At 42.9% G+C, this 18,219-nt stretch overlaps 1 protein-coding gene across 7 annotated transcripts in view; it reads right to left on the bottom strand.

The window, feature by feature from the left end:
• tns3 (tensin 3) overlaps positions 1-18,219 on the bottom strand; it is a 435,511-nt gene that overhangs the window by 44,114 nt on the left and 373,178 nt on the right. For all 7 annotated transcript variants that reach the window (XM_078236646.1, XM_078236654.1, XM_078236664.1 and 4 more), the window contains 3 exons: positions 3,707-3,882; positions 2,359-2,482; positions 2,007-2,096 (listed from right to left, as the gene is read on the bottom strand). In XM_078236646.1, coding sequence (XP_078092772.1) covers positions 2,007-2,096; positions 2,359-2,482; positions 3,707-3,882 — 390 coding nt within the window. The remainder of the gene's footprint in view (positions 1-2,006; positions 2,097-2,358; positions 2,483-3,706; positions 3,883-18,219) is intronic.

An 18,219-nucleotide genomic window follows, 5' to 3' on the forward strand; every position in this document is an offset into this window, starting at 1 on the left:
TTTTGTGTTTTAACTTGTGGACATAATTTGAGTGTCAGACCTGAGGTCCATGAGATCACAGCTGCAATAATAATGCCTAAAATAACTCTGAACAAATATTTGTAGAAACTAAATATAAAGGGCCAAGACCTCTTACTTTGTTGATTTCAACGAGACTTCAGAATTGTACAACTTATTTGCAGAACGTGTAGTGATAATAGTTTGAATTCGGAGGAAGGATGCCTCACAAAACTGAATTTTGCTTGTGTCAGCAAATATATAATACAAAGAAGCTGTATCGTGCTCCAAGAATAATTCTACGGCCTTTCCAATGTGATTATCGTGTGTCTAAACTTCTGTGTACAAACAATGGCTGCGATTGAACCCCACAGGAAAGAGAAACAGTGTGAAACTGCATTCTGTGCTAATCCGGACATGGAATGTAAAGCAGCAGCTGCGGCAACTCTCTTGTTCTTGGCAGAGGCCTCTGGCTGAAATGCTGGCAAATCTCTGGTCTTGCTCTGGTCAAATCTCGATTGTACGTTCAAACTCTTTACACTTCCTCCGACAGAAATGGTTTTGTGACTTATTATTTAGCATAGATTGGTATAGTACTGCAATTCGGCATAGTCACAACTAGTAGATTTTGTGATAGCTGTGGATAAAATACCATTCCTAAATTGTGTTTATCCTCATAAAACAGTATTGCAATTGCTCTGGATTTGGGTTGAGGGCAATTTTCATCGAATCATAGAGTCCCTACATTGCAGAAAAGGCCATTCAGCCCATTGAGTCTGCACCGACTCTCTGACAGAGTTTCTTACCCAGGTCCTCTCCCCCACCCTATCCTTGCAACCTCATTCATTTACCATCCATCTAACCTACACATCTTGGGACAATAAGAGGCAATTTAGCATGGCCAATCCACCTAACCAGCACATCTTCAGATTGTGGGAGGAAACTGGAGCACCAGGAGGAAACCACACTGATGCACGTCAATCGAGCACAAGACACAAGGCTTCGGTAACTGAAGGCTTTTATTGCCTAACAATGGAACTATTAGAACATAAGTACACCACTCCAGACTGAAGGGGTCCCGCCCGAGCAGGGGGTCTTATACCTCTCCCAGGAGGCGGGGCCCGACTGGGATGTGCCACAACAGCAACAACCACAGGTGTATTAATCCCACAGTGTAAACACCCTAGCCCAACAACAACATTAGAACAATCCCACAGTGTGAACACCCTAGCCCAACAACAACATTAGAACAACCCCACAGTGGGAACCAACGATGGTTCACCACACACACAGACACGGGGAGAATGTGAAAACTCTTCACAGTCACCCAAGGCTGGAATTGGAGCCGGGTCCCTATAGCTGTGAGGTAGCAGCACTAACCACTGTGCTGACCGTGATAGAGCTAATTATAGATTTACACAAGTAGAAAGAAATCACAAAATCTTCCCCATTTCAAGCCAATGGAAAGGAATATATTTTGTTTTACGTTATCACCGAGGATCAAAATTAGTACCCCATTCCCCACTTCCCCACCGCCCTGCTAAAGCTCCCAGGACTTGATTCAGATGTTTCAACCATATTGTGAAAAGGTTCACTGATCTGCATAAAACGACCATCATTCAAAGGAGTTTTGGGCTGGGTGGGAACTCTGCAGGTGCCTCAGGGGTGCACTGTAACATGCAGGTCTGAGGCTGCAGAGCTTCATTACGTAGGGAGCCTGTGCCTTCATTGAGGTTAATAAGTCCGGCCCAAAATGAGTGTATTCCTGAATAAAAACAGAAAGTGCTGGAAAAAACTCAGCAGGTCTGACAGCATCTGTGGAGAGAGAACGGAGTTAAAATTTTGAGTCCATACAACTCGTCTTCAGGGAGTCGTATTGGACTGGAAACGTTAATTCTGCTCTCTCTCCACAAATACTACCAGACCTGCTGAGTTTCTCCAGCACTTTGTTTTTATTTTGGATCGCCAGCATATGCATTATTTTGTTTTAATAAGGGTGTATTCCTTACCTGGAGTTGTTCTGTAGCCACCTGAAGCATTGCTGCTCTGTTCCCCAACTCCGTGCACAGAAAGTGCAGAAAATGTGTTCAAAACTTTCACTGCAAGAGAAGAAATTCATAGTTTTTTTCCCCCAGGTAGCTAAATAAATGACAGTATTTGAGATAAGCAGGCTGTTGATTGAATAATCCTACAGCACTAAGGGTGATTATTGGCATTAATTCCCATTAGTTACAAATAATGATGCACATTGGTGCACACCAACATTTCAATTTGCTAATTTTCTAATCTACTTCAAATTTTGAACTTAAAAAAACACAATTGCAGACTTAATGTCTTTTGCTCAGTGCAATGGGACATTACCATATGGAGTTGGTGGTGAGATAGGAAATGCTGGTGTGGGAGGAACCACTTCATCTCCAGAGGAAGAACTTAACAATCTGCAATCCACCTCGTCTTGGCCAACGCTACATCCTGATATGTTTAGCTGCAACAAAATAGAACAGAAAGTTCCTTAGTACAAGTTGGTAGTGATTAAATAAATACACAGGCCGATTGGATTGGATTCATGTTAAATGGTGATGTATGTACAAAGGGAACCTTCACAAGTGCAAACACATTCCAAGTTTATGACTAATATTCTGTATTGTCAATAAACAGTACTCCTGGTGAAATACAATATGACCATGCCTATTCACCAATTATAATTCAACACTTTGATATAAAAGCTTCTCTGCTCTCAGCTGAACAGTCTTTTTTGTTTTATTAAAAGCTCGCTTTTGCTTTTTCTCGTCACTGCCCTCCTCGCTGAGATAACTTCCTCAGAGTGGCAATCAGCGTTAGATTGCTACTCCACGCCCACTTACCTATGGTGAAATTTAAATTCAATAAAATATTTAAAGCCTAATGATGACCATGAAAACCACTGTTGTAAAAACCCATCTGGTTCACTAATGAAGGAAATCTGCCATCCTTACCTGGTCTGGTCTACATCTGACTCCAATGTGGTTGACTTTCAAATGCCCTCTGAAATGGAGGGCAGCGAAGGTTGGGCAATAAATGCTAGCCCAGCCAGCAACAAGTGAACACTAATTCTCAGCCATCCAATCAGGGGCACAAATGTAATAAGCAGGGAAATACCTATGATTTTGTTTAGTGTAAATCCGTGCAAGCACTGCAAAGTTACAAGCAGAGAGGGACTGTTAATTGCTTGACATATATTTTGTCAGAATTATTGGAAATGCACGACTTTTATGAGATACAGGAATTCTATAGATAATGCACTCTGAAAAGATTAATCATAGGCTAGCCAACTTGAGCCAATGTGGTGAGCCTTCAAATCCTAAAGGACAATGGCATCATTGGAAAAATGGGAACAAATTATATGTTAATTCTCAAAATCAACTCAGACCATATGGCTCAGGGAAGAGGTAAATATTCACTGGGAATTCAGAAGCCTCTTTTGGACGGAAAAAAAAGTCAATGACAGATTCCGGGAAGACAATGACTATAAAGACATAGCATCCATATGAGCAGAAACCAAGAAGCTGTGGCTCTTCAAACTACATAAACAATAAAACAACTGCACTTAACGTGGAATTAATAATAATGAGGGATAAAAGGCAGAATAGTTCATTTTGGTCTGGGGAGGAGATGGATCCAAGGGAGGGTTCATATTGCAATGCTAACATTTCTATTATTTTCAACCTACCTCCTCTGACTGGCCAGTTGTGGTGAATGTTCCAGTGGGCAGAGTGCGGCAAGGGGCAGGTGACTTCATCCATCCACTTTGATCATAGAACAGCTGAGCATCGCCTTGTTCATATTGTCCAACGCCCAATTTCCTTGTCCTTCCTAATGTTACATGACCTTCATTCACCTGCACACCTGTACGTGAAGAAGTCAACATTTGGAATGATTCCCTAAAAAATCTTCAACTACTTGAATAAATTAACCATTATATCTATAATTTCAAGCACATCCATGTAATTGGCTCTAATGTAATATTACAGGTTTAGAAAATGTGAAGAGAGACTGATCGGTATTTCTTTCATTTCCAAACAGCTCTAAAGCTAAGTGGACGGTTGTGCTCATATTAAGAAGAAATGTAAAAACAGTAAATCTTTTTCAGTAGTAATAGTAGACACTTTTATCTATGAAGGCAGAAATTCACAACATTCACCATCATTGTTTGAAGCAGCCAAATAAAAGATAACAGCATTTTGTTCATCGAAGTAACAGTTATCATAGAGTCATAGAAGTTTACAACATGGAAACAGGCCCTTCGGCCCAACTTGTCCAAGTCGCCCCTTTTTTTTTTTAACCACGAAGCTTTTCCCAATTTCCGTGTTTGGCCCATATCCCTCCATCGCCATCTTATCCATGTAACTGTCTAAACGCTTTTTAAAAAGACAAAATTGGACCCCAAAATCAGTCCTGAAAAATTAAAACAGGTTTGGCACCCACAATCAGGAGTAAGCAATAAAATCGTAGAATGTTTACATTACAGAAGGAGGCAATTCAGCCCATCGGGAACATGCCAATTATTTGCAAGAGCAGCTTCACTTGTCTCGCTACCCACTCTTGCCTCATACGCATGCAAATTTTCCCCTTTGGGTGCTTACCCAGTTCCCTTTTGAAAGCCATGTTTGAATCTACGTAATGCATTCCAGATGCACTTGCTGTGTTAAAACGCCTTTCTTCATATTTGCTGTGGGTCATTTTTCAGTGAATAGCAGATTCAAGTTAGAAGTTCAGCTACTGTTCCTAAATTAGTGCTCAGGGTCAGATCTTTCCATCCAGACAAATTGCAGACCCATGTCGTGGAGATGAAAATGGAGGCCTATGGGTCCCCGCATGCAAGTCCCTCATCCATTTCTATTGCAGGAAACGAGGCAAGTCACAAACCTGCATGCAGCACTCCCGCCCAGGCAGAGAGTTTTAGATTCCCTATTATTTCACAGAATTGGGCCCATTTTGGTAGGTGACATGGTTCACCATAGATGTCATGAACCATGGGGGTTTCAAGTTAGGTGTCAGGAACCTTTAAACAAGCAAGTTCAAAATGGGTTGATAACATTATATGTCATAATGTACTGTTCTACGATAGGTTAAAATACAGTGATTAATGAGTGGGCATTGATTTTAAAAGAGAATTGAGTATTAAATTGGCCCATATTATCAAAGCTGAAAAGTTTCCAATGCTTTAAAGTCTATTGTCCAATGGATAAAGTGAATAACAGCTCAGACATCTGCTCCTCTGCTTTTAAATTTGGCTAAGGTGTTTCATTGAGGTTCTAAAGTATTAACTGCTGAAGGCTCTTTGATACAGCTAAGCAAGTAAACCTCATTATGAATGCTTGGCTGAGTTACAATGCCTACAAATGGATTCGCCTTAGCAAGGGTTGTTGATATACCTGTCTTATGACCACTTCAGGACCTGGCTTGCAAATGTTGAGAAGCATCCCAACAGCTTTGATTAGGTGTTCTCACCAGCTACTCAGTCCTCTGAAAGTCAGCTCCAGGCAGGAAAGTGGCCCTGGTGATTTTAACTGCTCATATGGCTGTTTCCCACCTTCGCCCCATAAGCAAGTAGGAATAAAATGGTTTCTAAATCATGCGTAGTATTGGACAGATTCAAGAGAAATATCCTTTTATTCTGTCTCACAATATTGTTTTCTTACAATATCCTGAACAGCAACATGACCACTGGAGAGTTCCCATTTTCCATAGCATTGACTTTTATGGCTTTCCTGAGGGCTTATTAAATTGTAGATAAGTTTCCTGTGCATGCACATCCATCTGGATCTAGGCCAAAACCGCCTAACTCTTTTTTTTAGCAGGAGCATTAAAATTCTCAAACTGAGAGCTTCATTCTGCTATTTTAGATTTATTAGGGGCTCCAGGGCTATTGGGGGCCAGGCAGGAAAATGGAATTAAAGGCCACAATCACCAGCTACGATCTTATTGAATTGAAAAGTAGGCTTGAGGGACCCATTTGCTTGGATGAATGCAGTTCCAACAACACTTGACACCATTTGGAACAAATCAGCCCACTTGATTGGCACCCCATCCACCACCTTAAACACCCACTCCTTATCACTGAGGCATAGTGGCAACAGTGTGTACCAACTACAAGATGCAAGTGCAGCAACTCACCAAGGCTCCTTCAACAACACCTATCAAACCTGCAACTTCTACTACCTAAAAGGACAAGGGCGGCAGATGCAATGGGAACACCACCACCTGCCAATTCCCCTCCAACCAACTCACCATCCTGACTTGGAAATATATTGCCGTTCCTTCACTGTTCCTGGTTCAAAATCCTGGAACTCCTTCCCTAACAGCACTGTGGGTGTACTTACACCACATGGACTGCAACAGTTCAAGGCAGCAGCTCACCAACTCTGCTCAAGGGCAATTAGGGATGGACAATAGTTGTTGCTTTAGTCAGCAATGTACACATTCCATGAAGGAATTTGTTAAAAATGGCCTACTCCTGCTCCTATTTCATAGGATCTTTTATAATTTCAAGGCTATTTCATGCATTTTTCCACCCACTTCCATTGTTCCAATGTACAATGCAAATTAAGAAAAAATGCTTTCCAATTACCGGGCGATTATTTGATAAAGGCAGTTGTTAATGTGCTTTCTGGGAAAACATGCACCAAAACTGTCTCAGAGCCAACAACCCCACAGCTGACACCAACAGATGAGTTTACAAAATATGGTTATCCCATCGGCAATTAAAACAGTCAACTGACAGCTTGCATCGATTTCAAAAATCAGCTAGGAGCCCCACACAGCTAAATTATGTTGATCCCCTGATTGCACAACTAACTACAGTAGATATAAATAAGTGCAACTGAGAAAACCAAATCAGTAAAGCTTATAAACATGGCTACAGCCCTTATCCTAGTTACAGCATTACCTTCTTGTTAGTGACTGGTTTTATTACCACTTATTACCAGCATTTCAACCAACAGTATGGATGAAGTGTCATGGAAAATGCAGGGTTTTTTTGTTCTTTCTTGGTTATGTGGGCATCACTGACAAGGCCAACATTTGTTACCCATCCCTACTTGCCATTGAAAAGCTGGTGGTGAACCGCCATCTTGAACCATTACTGTACATCTGGTGCAAACATACCCCGAGTGTTGTCAGGAAAGGAATTCCAGAATTTTGGTGCACCAACAGTGAAGGAATGTCAATATAGTTCCAAATCAGAATGGTGTATGGTTTGGAAGGGAAGTTGAAGTTGCAAGTGGCGGTATTCCCTAGCATCTATTGCCCATATCCTTTTAGGTGGTAGAGCTTGGAGAGTTGTCAAAGGAACATTTGTGATTAGCCGCAGTGTATCTTGTATATATTAAATACTACTGCCACCACGCAGAGATGTTGGAGGGAGTGAAATGAGTGAAAGGGGCAGCTTTGGCCCAAATGGTGTTGAGCTTCTCAAGTACTATTGGAGCTGCAGTCATAGATCATAGAATCCCTACAGTGCAGAAAGAGTCATCCAGGCAATTTGCAGTGCTGCAAAAATCTGGTTTGTGATTCACACAGAATCCCTACAATGGAGAAGGAGGCCAATTGGCCCATCGGGTCTGCATCGACAACAATCCCACCCAGGCCCTATCCCCGTAACCCCACATATTTACCCGCTAATCCCTCTAACCTACGCATCCTGGGACACTAAGGAGCAATTTAGCATGGCCAATCAACCTAACCCGCACATCTTTGGACTGTGGGAGGAAACCAGAGCATCCGGAGGAAACCCACACAGACATGGGGAGAACGTGCAAACTCCACATAGACAGTGACCCAAGCCGGGAATCGAACCCAGCTCCCTGAAGCTGTGAAATAGTAGCAGCAGCACCGCACAGTGGTTAGCACTGCTGCCTCACACTGCCAGGGACCCGGATTCGATTCTGGCATTTGGGTCACTGTCTGTGTGGAGTTTGCATGTTCTCCCCCGTGTCTGCGTGGGTTTCCTCTGGGTGCTCCAGTTGCCTCCCACACTCCAAAGATGTGCTGGTTAGTTTGATTGGCCATGCTAAATTGCCCCTTAGCATCAGGGGGATAAGCAGGGTAAATGTGGGGTTACAGGGAAAAGGCCTGGGTGGACTGTTGTTGGTGCAGGCTCGATGGGTCGAATGGCCTCCTTCTGCACTGTAGGGATTCTATGATTTTATGATATGCTTTGGGAAATTAAAATTTAACTATAGATAAATCGGAGCATCTGATTGAGAAACTGAAACAATCCTGAACTATTCAAACAATTCAAACAAGCTTTGAAGTTAATCACAGTAAAAGGCTAACCCATGTTTACTTTCAATTTCCGAGTTAGATGTGTAACACTGAACAATAGATTACCTATTTCTGGACACCAATCGTTATCTCCATAAAAGAAGCCAAAAGCTAACAATTCTGGGAAAGAGGGTTGTAAAACTCCCTCAGAGTGTGAAATTATTCATATGGGTTGCAGAATCAAAGAGTCAGGTTGAAGGTAAAATAATTGGTTTGCATTTCAGTTTGAATCATCCCAAACCATACCATTTTGCAAGAGAGATAATAATTCAGAATGGAGTCTTGGTTATAAGATTCCTTTGTTTGCTGACTGGAACAAGCAGTTCAGTTTGGGGACAAAAAGATCCAGTGAAACAACTCGCTGAATGGGGAGAGTTAAAAAGAGCTCATGTTAGTCAGTTGGGCCTGCATTTCAAGTAGAGAAAATACTAACATTATTGTCTAACATGAGGAGTGCAATTGAGTTTCTATCTCAATTTGGTTTTTCATGAGGGAGTCAGGAGGTGAGTTACTTGCCACAGAACTCCCAGCCTCTGACCTGCTCTGTTAACCACAATATTTATATAGCTGGTCCAGTTCCATTTCTGCTCAATAGTAACACCAGGTATGTTAATAGCAATAGTAATGCAATCAAATGTTATGGGCAGATGATTTTAGTCTCTGTTGTTGGGGATGAACATTGCCACATATCAGCCCAAGCCCGAATGTCATTCAGGTCTTGCCGCATGTGGGCCTAGACTGCTTCAGTATAAGTTGAAAATTGTGCTAAATATTATGCAATCATCAGCCAACAGCCCAAATTCTGACCTTATTTAGGAGGGAAGATCATTGAAAGAACTGAAGATGGTCGGGCCTATGATACTACCCTGAGGCTGCAGCTAAGTCCTGAGAATGAGATGATATGCTTCTAACAACCACACAATCATCTTCCTTTGTGCTAGGCATGACTCCAACAGTGTCCAATTTGCCCAATTCCCACTGGCACCAATTTTGCGAGGGCTTCTTTAAACCACAATCAGTCAAATGTTGCCTTGATGCCGAGGATAGCCACTCTCACCTCACTTCCTTTGTCTATGTTTGGATCAAAGCTGTAACGAGATCAGGAGCTGAGTGGCCCCGGTGGAACCCAAACTGAGCTTCAGTGAGCAAGTTATTGCTGAGTACATGCCACTTGATAGCACTGTCGGCAACACTTCCCATTGCTTTCCTGATGTTCGAGGATAAGCGGATAGGGCAGTAATTGACTGGATTGGAATTGTAGTTGACTAGGTTGGAATTGTCTTTGCGGACATGACATACCTGGCCATGTTTCCACATGTTGGAGATGGCAGTATTGCATCTGTATTAGAAAAACTTGGCAAGGGACACAGCAAATTATGGAGCACACGTCTTCAGTACTATTGCTGGGATGTTATGGCCTGTTGCCTTTGCAGTATTCAGTGCCTTCAGCCATTTCTTCATATCACAGAGCGAATCCAATTGTCTGAAGATTGGCGTCTGTGATGCTGGCAAACTTGGGAGCCGAGATGGATCAGCCACTCAGCACTTCTGGCTGAAGGTTACTACAAATGCTTCAGCCTGCTCTTTTGAACCCACGTGCTGGCTCCCACATTATTGAGGATGTGGATATTTGTGGAACAACCTCCTCCTGTTATTTAACTGTCTACCACCATTCATGATGGGATATGGGAAGACTGCCGAGCTGAGATCTGATCTGTTGGTTGTGGAATCATTCAGCTCAGTCTATCACATGATGCTTCCACTATCTCGCAAGAAATTAGCTGTGTAATAGCTTCAACAGGTTAACACCTTTGGGTATGCCTGGTGCTGCTTGCAGAATGCCCTAAAGGATATCCATCAACCAGATGGGTGTTCACGACAATCAATGATTTCCTGGCTAATTTTTAATGCTAGATTTATTTTTCGTTAATTGCATTTGTTAATTGGATTTAAATTCCACCAAGTGCTGTGGTGGGATTTAACCCGGTGTTCTGAGGGCTTCAGCCTATTGGCAGTACCACTATGCCACCATCTACCTTTGTTGATAAATACAACAATATAATCTTCCAGTAAAGTTGGTTTCAGCCACAAAGATCCCCAGCAAAATTCCTCTAGGTGTTTTGACAGACCCAATCCATTCACGAGAAACCTTGTCTACAGAAGTTCTCTAATAAGAAAAGGAGCCTATCAGCTTCATTAGCATCATCGTTCAAAGACACAAGTGTCTCGTCTCTTTTCTAATCTTACTAAATCTGGGCTGCAGTTGAGATCAGACATCAGAAGAGTGGCACAGTGGCCCAGTGGTTAGCACTGCTGTCTCACAGCGCCAGGGTCCTATGTTCGATTCCAGCCTTGGGTGACTATCTGTCTGGAGTTTGCATGTTCTCCGCGTCTGCGTGGTTTTCTCCAGATGCCCCGGTTTCCTCCCAAAGACTTGCAGGTTAAGTGGATTAACTATGGTGGATGCACTGGGTCGGGGGGGATAGGACAGGGGGGTGGGCCAGGATAGGTGCTCCTCAGTGTTGGTGCAAACTCGATGGGCCAAATGGCCTTCTTCTGCACTGTAGGGATTCTATGATTCCATTGAGTTAAAAAGGACCAATGATGTGGTGACAAATCAACAGGAGGCAGAGATCACTGCTGTTTTGGGATGCAGAAGTGTGGTAGAGCTACATGCATGAAATCATGTCCAAATGATACAGAGGACTTTTTTTTTGGCAATGTGCATTATCAATACTCACAATCAATATGCTTTTCATGTCACCAGAAAGAAAATTGCTGATCAACTAATGGGTTAATGCTTTTTTCCCCACTGGCACAGCAGAGATCTTGCAATAGCCAGCATAAATTAAACAGTTTAACCACCAATAGAATGGATATTTTGTTCCTTAATATTGCATATTGGTGTCTGCTGCAGAGCAAACTTCCACGTAGGTTCTAATCATTTTTGGAGCAGACAACACTTGGAAAATATATTTAGCAACCAGGTTTTTTTTTTCAAATAATGGAATGTAGTGTACTGGTCAGCTATAAGAACAAAGAAATAGCAGGAGCATTATTCTAAGATCATTGTGAAGACATTTTGCAGAAAGATCACAAAGAACTCTCGACAAGCTCTCACCTTCAAGAGTTATTGACACAAAAGAAAATACTTTAGAGGGCACTTATTAGGTACAGTTTGAACCATGGGAAAGCAATTTCTGTGGGAAAGAAAACTTCGGTACACAAACAGCAATAAAAATTCTAGTGAGGCATAAAATCAAAATCAGAAACAGATGGCATTGGAATTTAAATGTAAAGCAGGTATCAACAGTGAACTGCAGCAGAAAAGAAAATGTATTCAACATGCTTTAAAAATGCAAAGTCCCTCCGGTGACCAACAGAATAACGATAAATAGGCCTGAAAAGGGATGTGATCCCTGAAGTTTAATGATAACCGTGTCAATTGGTAACTTCAGCCTACGTGGGAGATCACCATGTTGCATAGAGCTATCGGGGATCAGTATTGTTAGTTGTGCATGCTGAGTTTCAAACTTCAACCGAAGGCACAAGAAAGAACAGCATCAGCGTAGGACTCAGCATATCCAAAGATTCTGTGGCCATTCCAATGGACAACTTACACTGAGTGGTTGCTGGAATGGCTGAGTAACTTTGACCCTATTATATGATAGAATACACTGGAATTCAGATGAGAAAGTCCCAGGGTTGAAGCTCTTCCAGGTTAATAGAGTAATACTTGGGAAGATATAGGTGGTTGAGGTGAAATTACATTTTTTCTGGGTTCAACTTCCATTGTTTATTTTTAGAAGGAGAGATTGAGGAGTTTGGAAGAATGAGGAGGGATCTCACAGAAACCTATAAAATTCGAATAGGACGAGACAGGGTTGATGCAGGAAGGGTATTCCGGATGGCGAGGATGTCCAGGACGAGGGGGTCACAGTCTGAGGGTACAGAGTAAATCTTTGAGGGCTGAGGTGGGGAGAAATTCCTTTATCCAGAGAGTGCTGGACCTGTGGAATTCTATACCACAGAAAGCAGTTGAGGCCAAAACACTCTTATGTTTTCAAGGAGTTTGATATAGCTCTTAGGGCGAAGGCCATCAAAGGATTTTAGGGGGAAGGCAGGATCAGGCCTTAGAATTAGAATTAGATGATCAGCCATGATCATAATGAATGGTGGCAGAACAGGTTTGAAGGGCTGAATGGCCTACTCCTGCTCCTATTTTCTATGTTTCCATGTTTCTAAACAGAATCACAGAGTATTTCTCAAAGGAAAACACATTACAAAATAAAGAAGCAACTTATATTAATATAAAGCCTTTCCACATCCTGACAATGACACAAAGTACATTACTTCCAATTAAGTGCTTTGAAATACAATCACTGTTGTTGCCAAATGCTGCAGCCACTTAGCACATAGCAAGGCCCTAAAGAATGCAATGATAACTAGTTCGGTTTTAGTTTAACTAATTTATTGGAGCTCTTTGCAGGAGTAACACGCACTGTGGATAAGGGAAGCCTGTAAACATACTGTTTTCCTCTTGGAAGAAAACAACATTGACGTTGTTTGTGGAACTTCAATGTGGACGGCCACACCATCTCGCTCTCGGGAGAGAATCTCCAAACCATGCTTGACACCTTCACAGAAGCATACCGAAGACTCGGTCTCAGCCTCAACCTCAGGAAGACTTGAATCCTTTATCAACCCGCCCCAGGGCAAGATCCGGTCTCTCCCCTCATCAAGATGAATGGAGAAACCCACCCAAACATACAACATTTCCACAACATGGGGAGCGACCTCTCATCTAAGGCTGGCATTCATGCAGAGATCCAACACTAGATCCAATCCACGGGTGCCGCCTTCGGACATGTAAGGATGAGAGTCTTCGACGAACGCAACATCTGTGCTGATACTAAGATCCTCGTGTACAAGGCCGTCATCCTGCCAACTCTTCTATTTGGCTCAGAAACATAGACTACGTACCAACAATGTGACCTCAAGGCCCTCAACGCTGTCTGAGATGGATTCTCCACATCAACTGGAAGGACAGGCATACAAACATCAGTGTCCTTGAAGGAGCCAACAGTACCAACATCAAAGCCATGATCATCTAAAACCAACTCCACTGGGCTGGCCAAGTGCTTAGCATGTCAGAGTCCCGACAGGGGGCGTGCTTCAAAGACACTCTGAAGGCTAACCTCAAGAAATGCAACATAAACATGAATATCTGAGAGACCCTTGCTCAGAAGAAACCTACTTTGAGGAACCCCCTGTTCTTTCAATTCTTCAACAACACCCAATGGCAAGGGGAGTTCCAGAAATTTAGCCTGAGTAAGGAATGTCAGAGATCTCAAGTCCAAGGACCAATTGCCATTGCTTGGAAACGCTTGCCAAGTGTGCTGTCAGAGATGTGGCTCTAGGATCAGGCTCATCGCCACGCAACGACGCACAGAACCTATGACCAATGACACAGAGTTTCATAGGTGGACAATCATACTAATTAACGAGCGAATACCAAAGAAGGCGGAAGACATACTGTACTTGGATTTCTGATAAGGTGCCTTTTCAATGGTTATTGTGGAAAATAAAAGCTCATGGTGTACACTAGAAGATTGGCTGGTTGGCAGAAAATAGAGTGTGCGCACAAATGGGTCTTTTTCTGATTGGCAGAATGTGACGGGTAGAGTCATTGAGCAATACAGCACAGAAACAGGCCCTATGGCCCAACCAGTTCATGTCGACCATGGTGTCCTCCCAGCTAGTCCCAATTGCCCACTTGTTGCCCATATCCTTCTAATCCTTTCCCATCCATGTACTTATCCAAATGCTTTTTAAATGTTGCTATTGAACCTGCCTCAACCACTTCCTCTGGCAGCTCATTCCATATATGCACCACCCTCTGCGTGAAAAAGTTGTTCACTTTGTCAGGAAGAATAAAAATACAGAGTATTACTTAAACAAAGAATGACTGCAGAATTCTGTGGTGCAGAGGGATCGAGGTGTTCTCATGCAGGAGTCACAAAACGTTAGTATGCAGGTACAGCAAATAATTATGAACACTCATAGACTGCTATATAAACTAGAGGAATTGAACATAAAAAACGTAAGAATGTTATGCTTCAGTTAAGATGTGGAGATGCCGGCGTTGGACTGGGGTAAACGCAGTAACAGTTTTAACAACACCAGGTTAAAGTCCAACAGGTTTATTTGGTAGAAAATGCCATGAGCTTTCGGAGCGCTGCTCCTTCATCATCTGACGAAGGAGCAGCACTCCGAAAGCTAATGGCATTTGCTACCAAATAAACCTGTTGGACTTTAACCTGGTGTTGTTAAAACTCTTACTATGCTTCAGTTATGCAGAGCGTTTGTGAGACCACATCTCAAATACTGTATGCAATTTTAGTCTCCTTACTTAAGGATGTCAATGCGCTGGGAGGCAGTTCAGAGGATGTTTACTAGATTGATATCTGGAATGAGCGGGTTGTCTTATGAGAAAATCTTGGACACTCTGGGCTTGTTTCCACTGGAGTTTAGAAGAGTGAGGAGTGACCTGACTGGAGGAAGATCCTAAATTGTATTGACAAGGTTGACATGGAAAGCATGTTTCTTCTCATGAGTGAGTCCAGAAATAGGGGGCACTGTTTTAAAATTAGAGGTTACCCTTTTAGGAGAGAGATGAGAAGAAATCTTTTCCCCGACGGTTGTACAACTTTTGAACTCGCTCCTTAGAAGGCAGTGGAGGGGGAGTATTTGAATATTTTTATGATGGAGGTAGATAGATTCTTGTTAGGCAAGATGAAAAAACAAAAAAACAAAAAAAAAACAAGGATTGTAAGAAAAGGGAGAACCAGCCGTGGATAACGAAGGAAATAAAGGAGGGTATTAAAATAAAAACAGCTGCGTACAGAGTGGCCAAAAATAGTGGAGAAACAAGTGATTGGGAAAAATTTAAGAAACAACAAAGAGAGACTAAGAAAGCGATAAAGAAAGGAAGGATAGACTATGAAGCTAGGCTAGCAATTAATATAAAAAATGATAGTAAAAGTTTTTATAAATATATAAAAAGGAATAGAGTGGCTAGAGTGAATGTTGGACCCTTGGAGGACGAGAGGGGGGAGTTAATAGTGGGAAATGAGGATATGGCTGAGTCTTTAAATAAGTTTTTTGTGTCGGTCTTCACGGTGGAGGACACAAATAGTTTGCCAAATATTAACGATAGAGGGTTGGCAGCAGGAGAAATACTTAATACAATTAATGTTACCAGAGAGGCAGTGCTGGGTAGACTAATGGGATTGAAGGTGGACAAGTCCCCGGGTCCGGATGGAATGCATCCCAGGGTATTGAAAGAAATGTCAGAGGTAATAGTGGATGCGTTAGTGATTATTTATCAAAACTCGTTGCATTCTGGGGTAGTGCCGGTTGATTGGAAAACGGCTAATGTTACGCCGCTGTTTAAAAAAGGGAGGAGACAAAAGGCGGGTAACTATAGGCCGGTCAGCTTAACGTCAGTAGTAGGGAAAATGCTGGAATCCATTATTAAAGAGGAGATAGCAGGGCATCTGGATAGAAATGGTTCGATCAATCAGACGCAGCATGGATTCATGAGGGGAAAGTCGTGCTTGACGAACATGTTGGATTTTTATGAAGATGTGACTAGGGCGGTTGATGGAGGAGAACCGGTGGATGCGGTGTTTTTGGATTTCCAAAAGGCGTTTGATAAGGTGCCCCATAAAAGGCTGCTGAAGAAGATTAGGGCACACGGAGTTGGGGGTAGTGTGTTAAAGTGGATTGGGGACTGGCTATCCGACAGGAAGCAAAGAGTCGGAATAAATGGGTGTTTTTCCGGTTGGAGGAAAGTAACTAGTGGCGTGCCGCAGGGATCGGTACTCGGGCCGCAACTGTTTACCATTTATATAGATGATCTGGAGGAGGGGACGGAGTGTAGGGTAACGAAGTTTGCAGACGACACAAAGATAAGTGGAAAAGTGAATCGTGTGGAGGACGGAGAAGATCTGCAGAGAGATTTGGACAGGCTGAGTGAGTGGGCGAGGATATGGCAAATGGAGTATAACGTTGATAAATGCGAGGTTATACACTTTGGAGGAAATAATAACAAATGGGATTACTATCTCAATGGAAACAAATTAAAACATGCTACCGTGCAAAGGGACCTGGGGGTCCTTGTGCATGAGACGCAAAAGCCCAGTCTGCAGGTACAACAGGTGATCAAGAAGGCAAATGGGATGTTGGCCTATATTGCGAAGGGGATAGAATATAAAAGCAGGGATGTCTTGATGCACCTGTACAGGGCATTGGTGAGGCCGCAGCTGGAATACTGTGTGCAGTATTGGTCCCCTTATATGAGGAAGGATATATTGGCATTGGAGGGAGTGCAGAGAAGGTTCACCAGGTTGATACCGGAGATGAGGGGTTTGGATTATGAGGAGAGGCTGAGGAGATTGGGTTTGTACTCGTTGGAGTTTAGAAGGATGAGGGGGGATCTTATGGAGACTTATAAGATAATGCGGGGGCTGGATAGGGTGGAGGCGGAGAGATTCTTTCCACTTAGAAAGGAAGTTAAAACTAGAGGACACAGCCTCAAAATAAAGGGGGGTCGGTTTAAGACAGAGTTGAGGAGGAACTTCTTCTCCCAGAGGGTGGTGAATCTCTGGAATTCTCTGCCCACTGAGGTGGTGGAGGCTACCTCGCTGAATATGTTTAAAGCGCGGATGGATGGATTCCTGATCGGTAAGGGAATTAAGGGTTATGGGGATCAGGCGGGTAAGTGGTACTGATCCACGTCAGATCAGCCATGATCTTATTGAATGGCGGGGCAGGCTCAAGGGGCTAGATGGCCTACTCCTGCTCCTATTTCTTATGTTCTTATGTTCTTATGAATAAAGGGTATCGGGATGAACAGAGATGTGGAACTCAAAACATAAACAGATCAGCCATGATCTTGTTGAATGGCGCAGCAGGCTCGAGGGATCAAATGGCCCATGTCTGTTCCTATTTCGTATGATCACATGATCTGTCTGAAGTAGTTTCCATAAGCTGCAGAATTCTCAGGACCCACACAACGGCTGTTCAAAGTGAAAATTATTTAATTAAGCCAGAGATAAATTATTGAATCAGAAGCAAGTATATCCTTGTCAAAGATTGTCTACGTTCAATTTAATCTAGTGCATTTACCTTACCTTTGTTTCAAGCTATTTAATGGAATAGGACCAAGAAACACAAAACTGCACGGGCACAATTTTCCACCCCCTCCTGCCAGCAGGATTTTCCAGTCCTGCGAAGTCGATGGGCTTTTGAAGAGCACACCCCATTTTCCAGCCCCTCTGCTGCGACGGGGCTGTAAAATTCTGTCCATGGATTCAGATCAAGTAGATCTCAGCCTGGGTTGGCAGTTGTGTATGAGAGAGTTGAGAGTGGGACACTGTTATGATTGGCCGTTGTCTTCTTTGATGGACAGCTCATAGTCATTGCTCTCCTATGAGAAACTGATATTAGATGTGATACTGATGCTAGAACTGATGCTGATTTGTGTGATTCAACTGATAATCTACATTTGTGTTTGAACAGAGTCTGGTGATGACAGCTAACATTGAAACTAAGGGTGGAATGGAGGTCTTGCTGGCAGACTTGGAAGTCGGCGGAAATCTCAAGTGGATGAGAAGAAATGATTACGATCACGTGGAGGGTGGTCAATAAGGGGAAGTGCTGCACAGAACCTGTCCAACTACATGGTGGGGCTGTGCTATTTTGCTATTCCTGCCTCTCCAATAATGGCACCTCAGGTGCCTCCCACAGCACAGCTTCTCCACCACTTGTGTGTCCACCACGTTTATGATCTCTGGGGTCTGATTTCAGCCCTTTCACTGACTGCTAATCCTGGAGTGCCAATGTATTCCCCTC

This window comes from Mustelus asterias, chromosome 2 (genome assembly GCF_964213995.1).
Source record: "Mustelus asterias chromosome 2, sMusAst1.hap1.1, whole genome shotgun sequence".
NCBI classification, from domain to species: domain Eukaryota; kingdom Metazoa; phylum Chordata; class Chondrichthyes; order Carcharhiniformes; family Triakidae; genus Mustelus; species Mustelus asterias.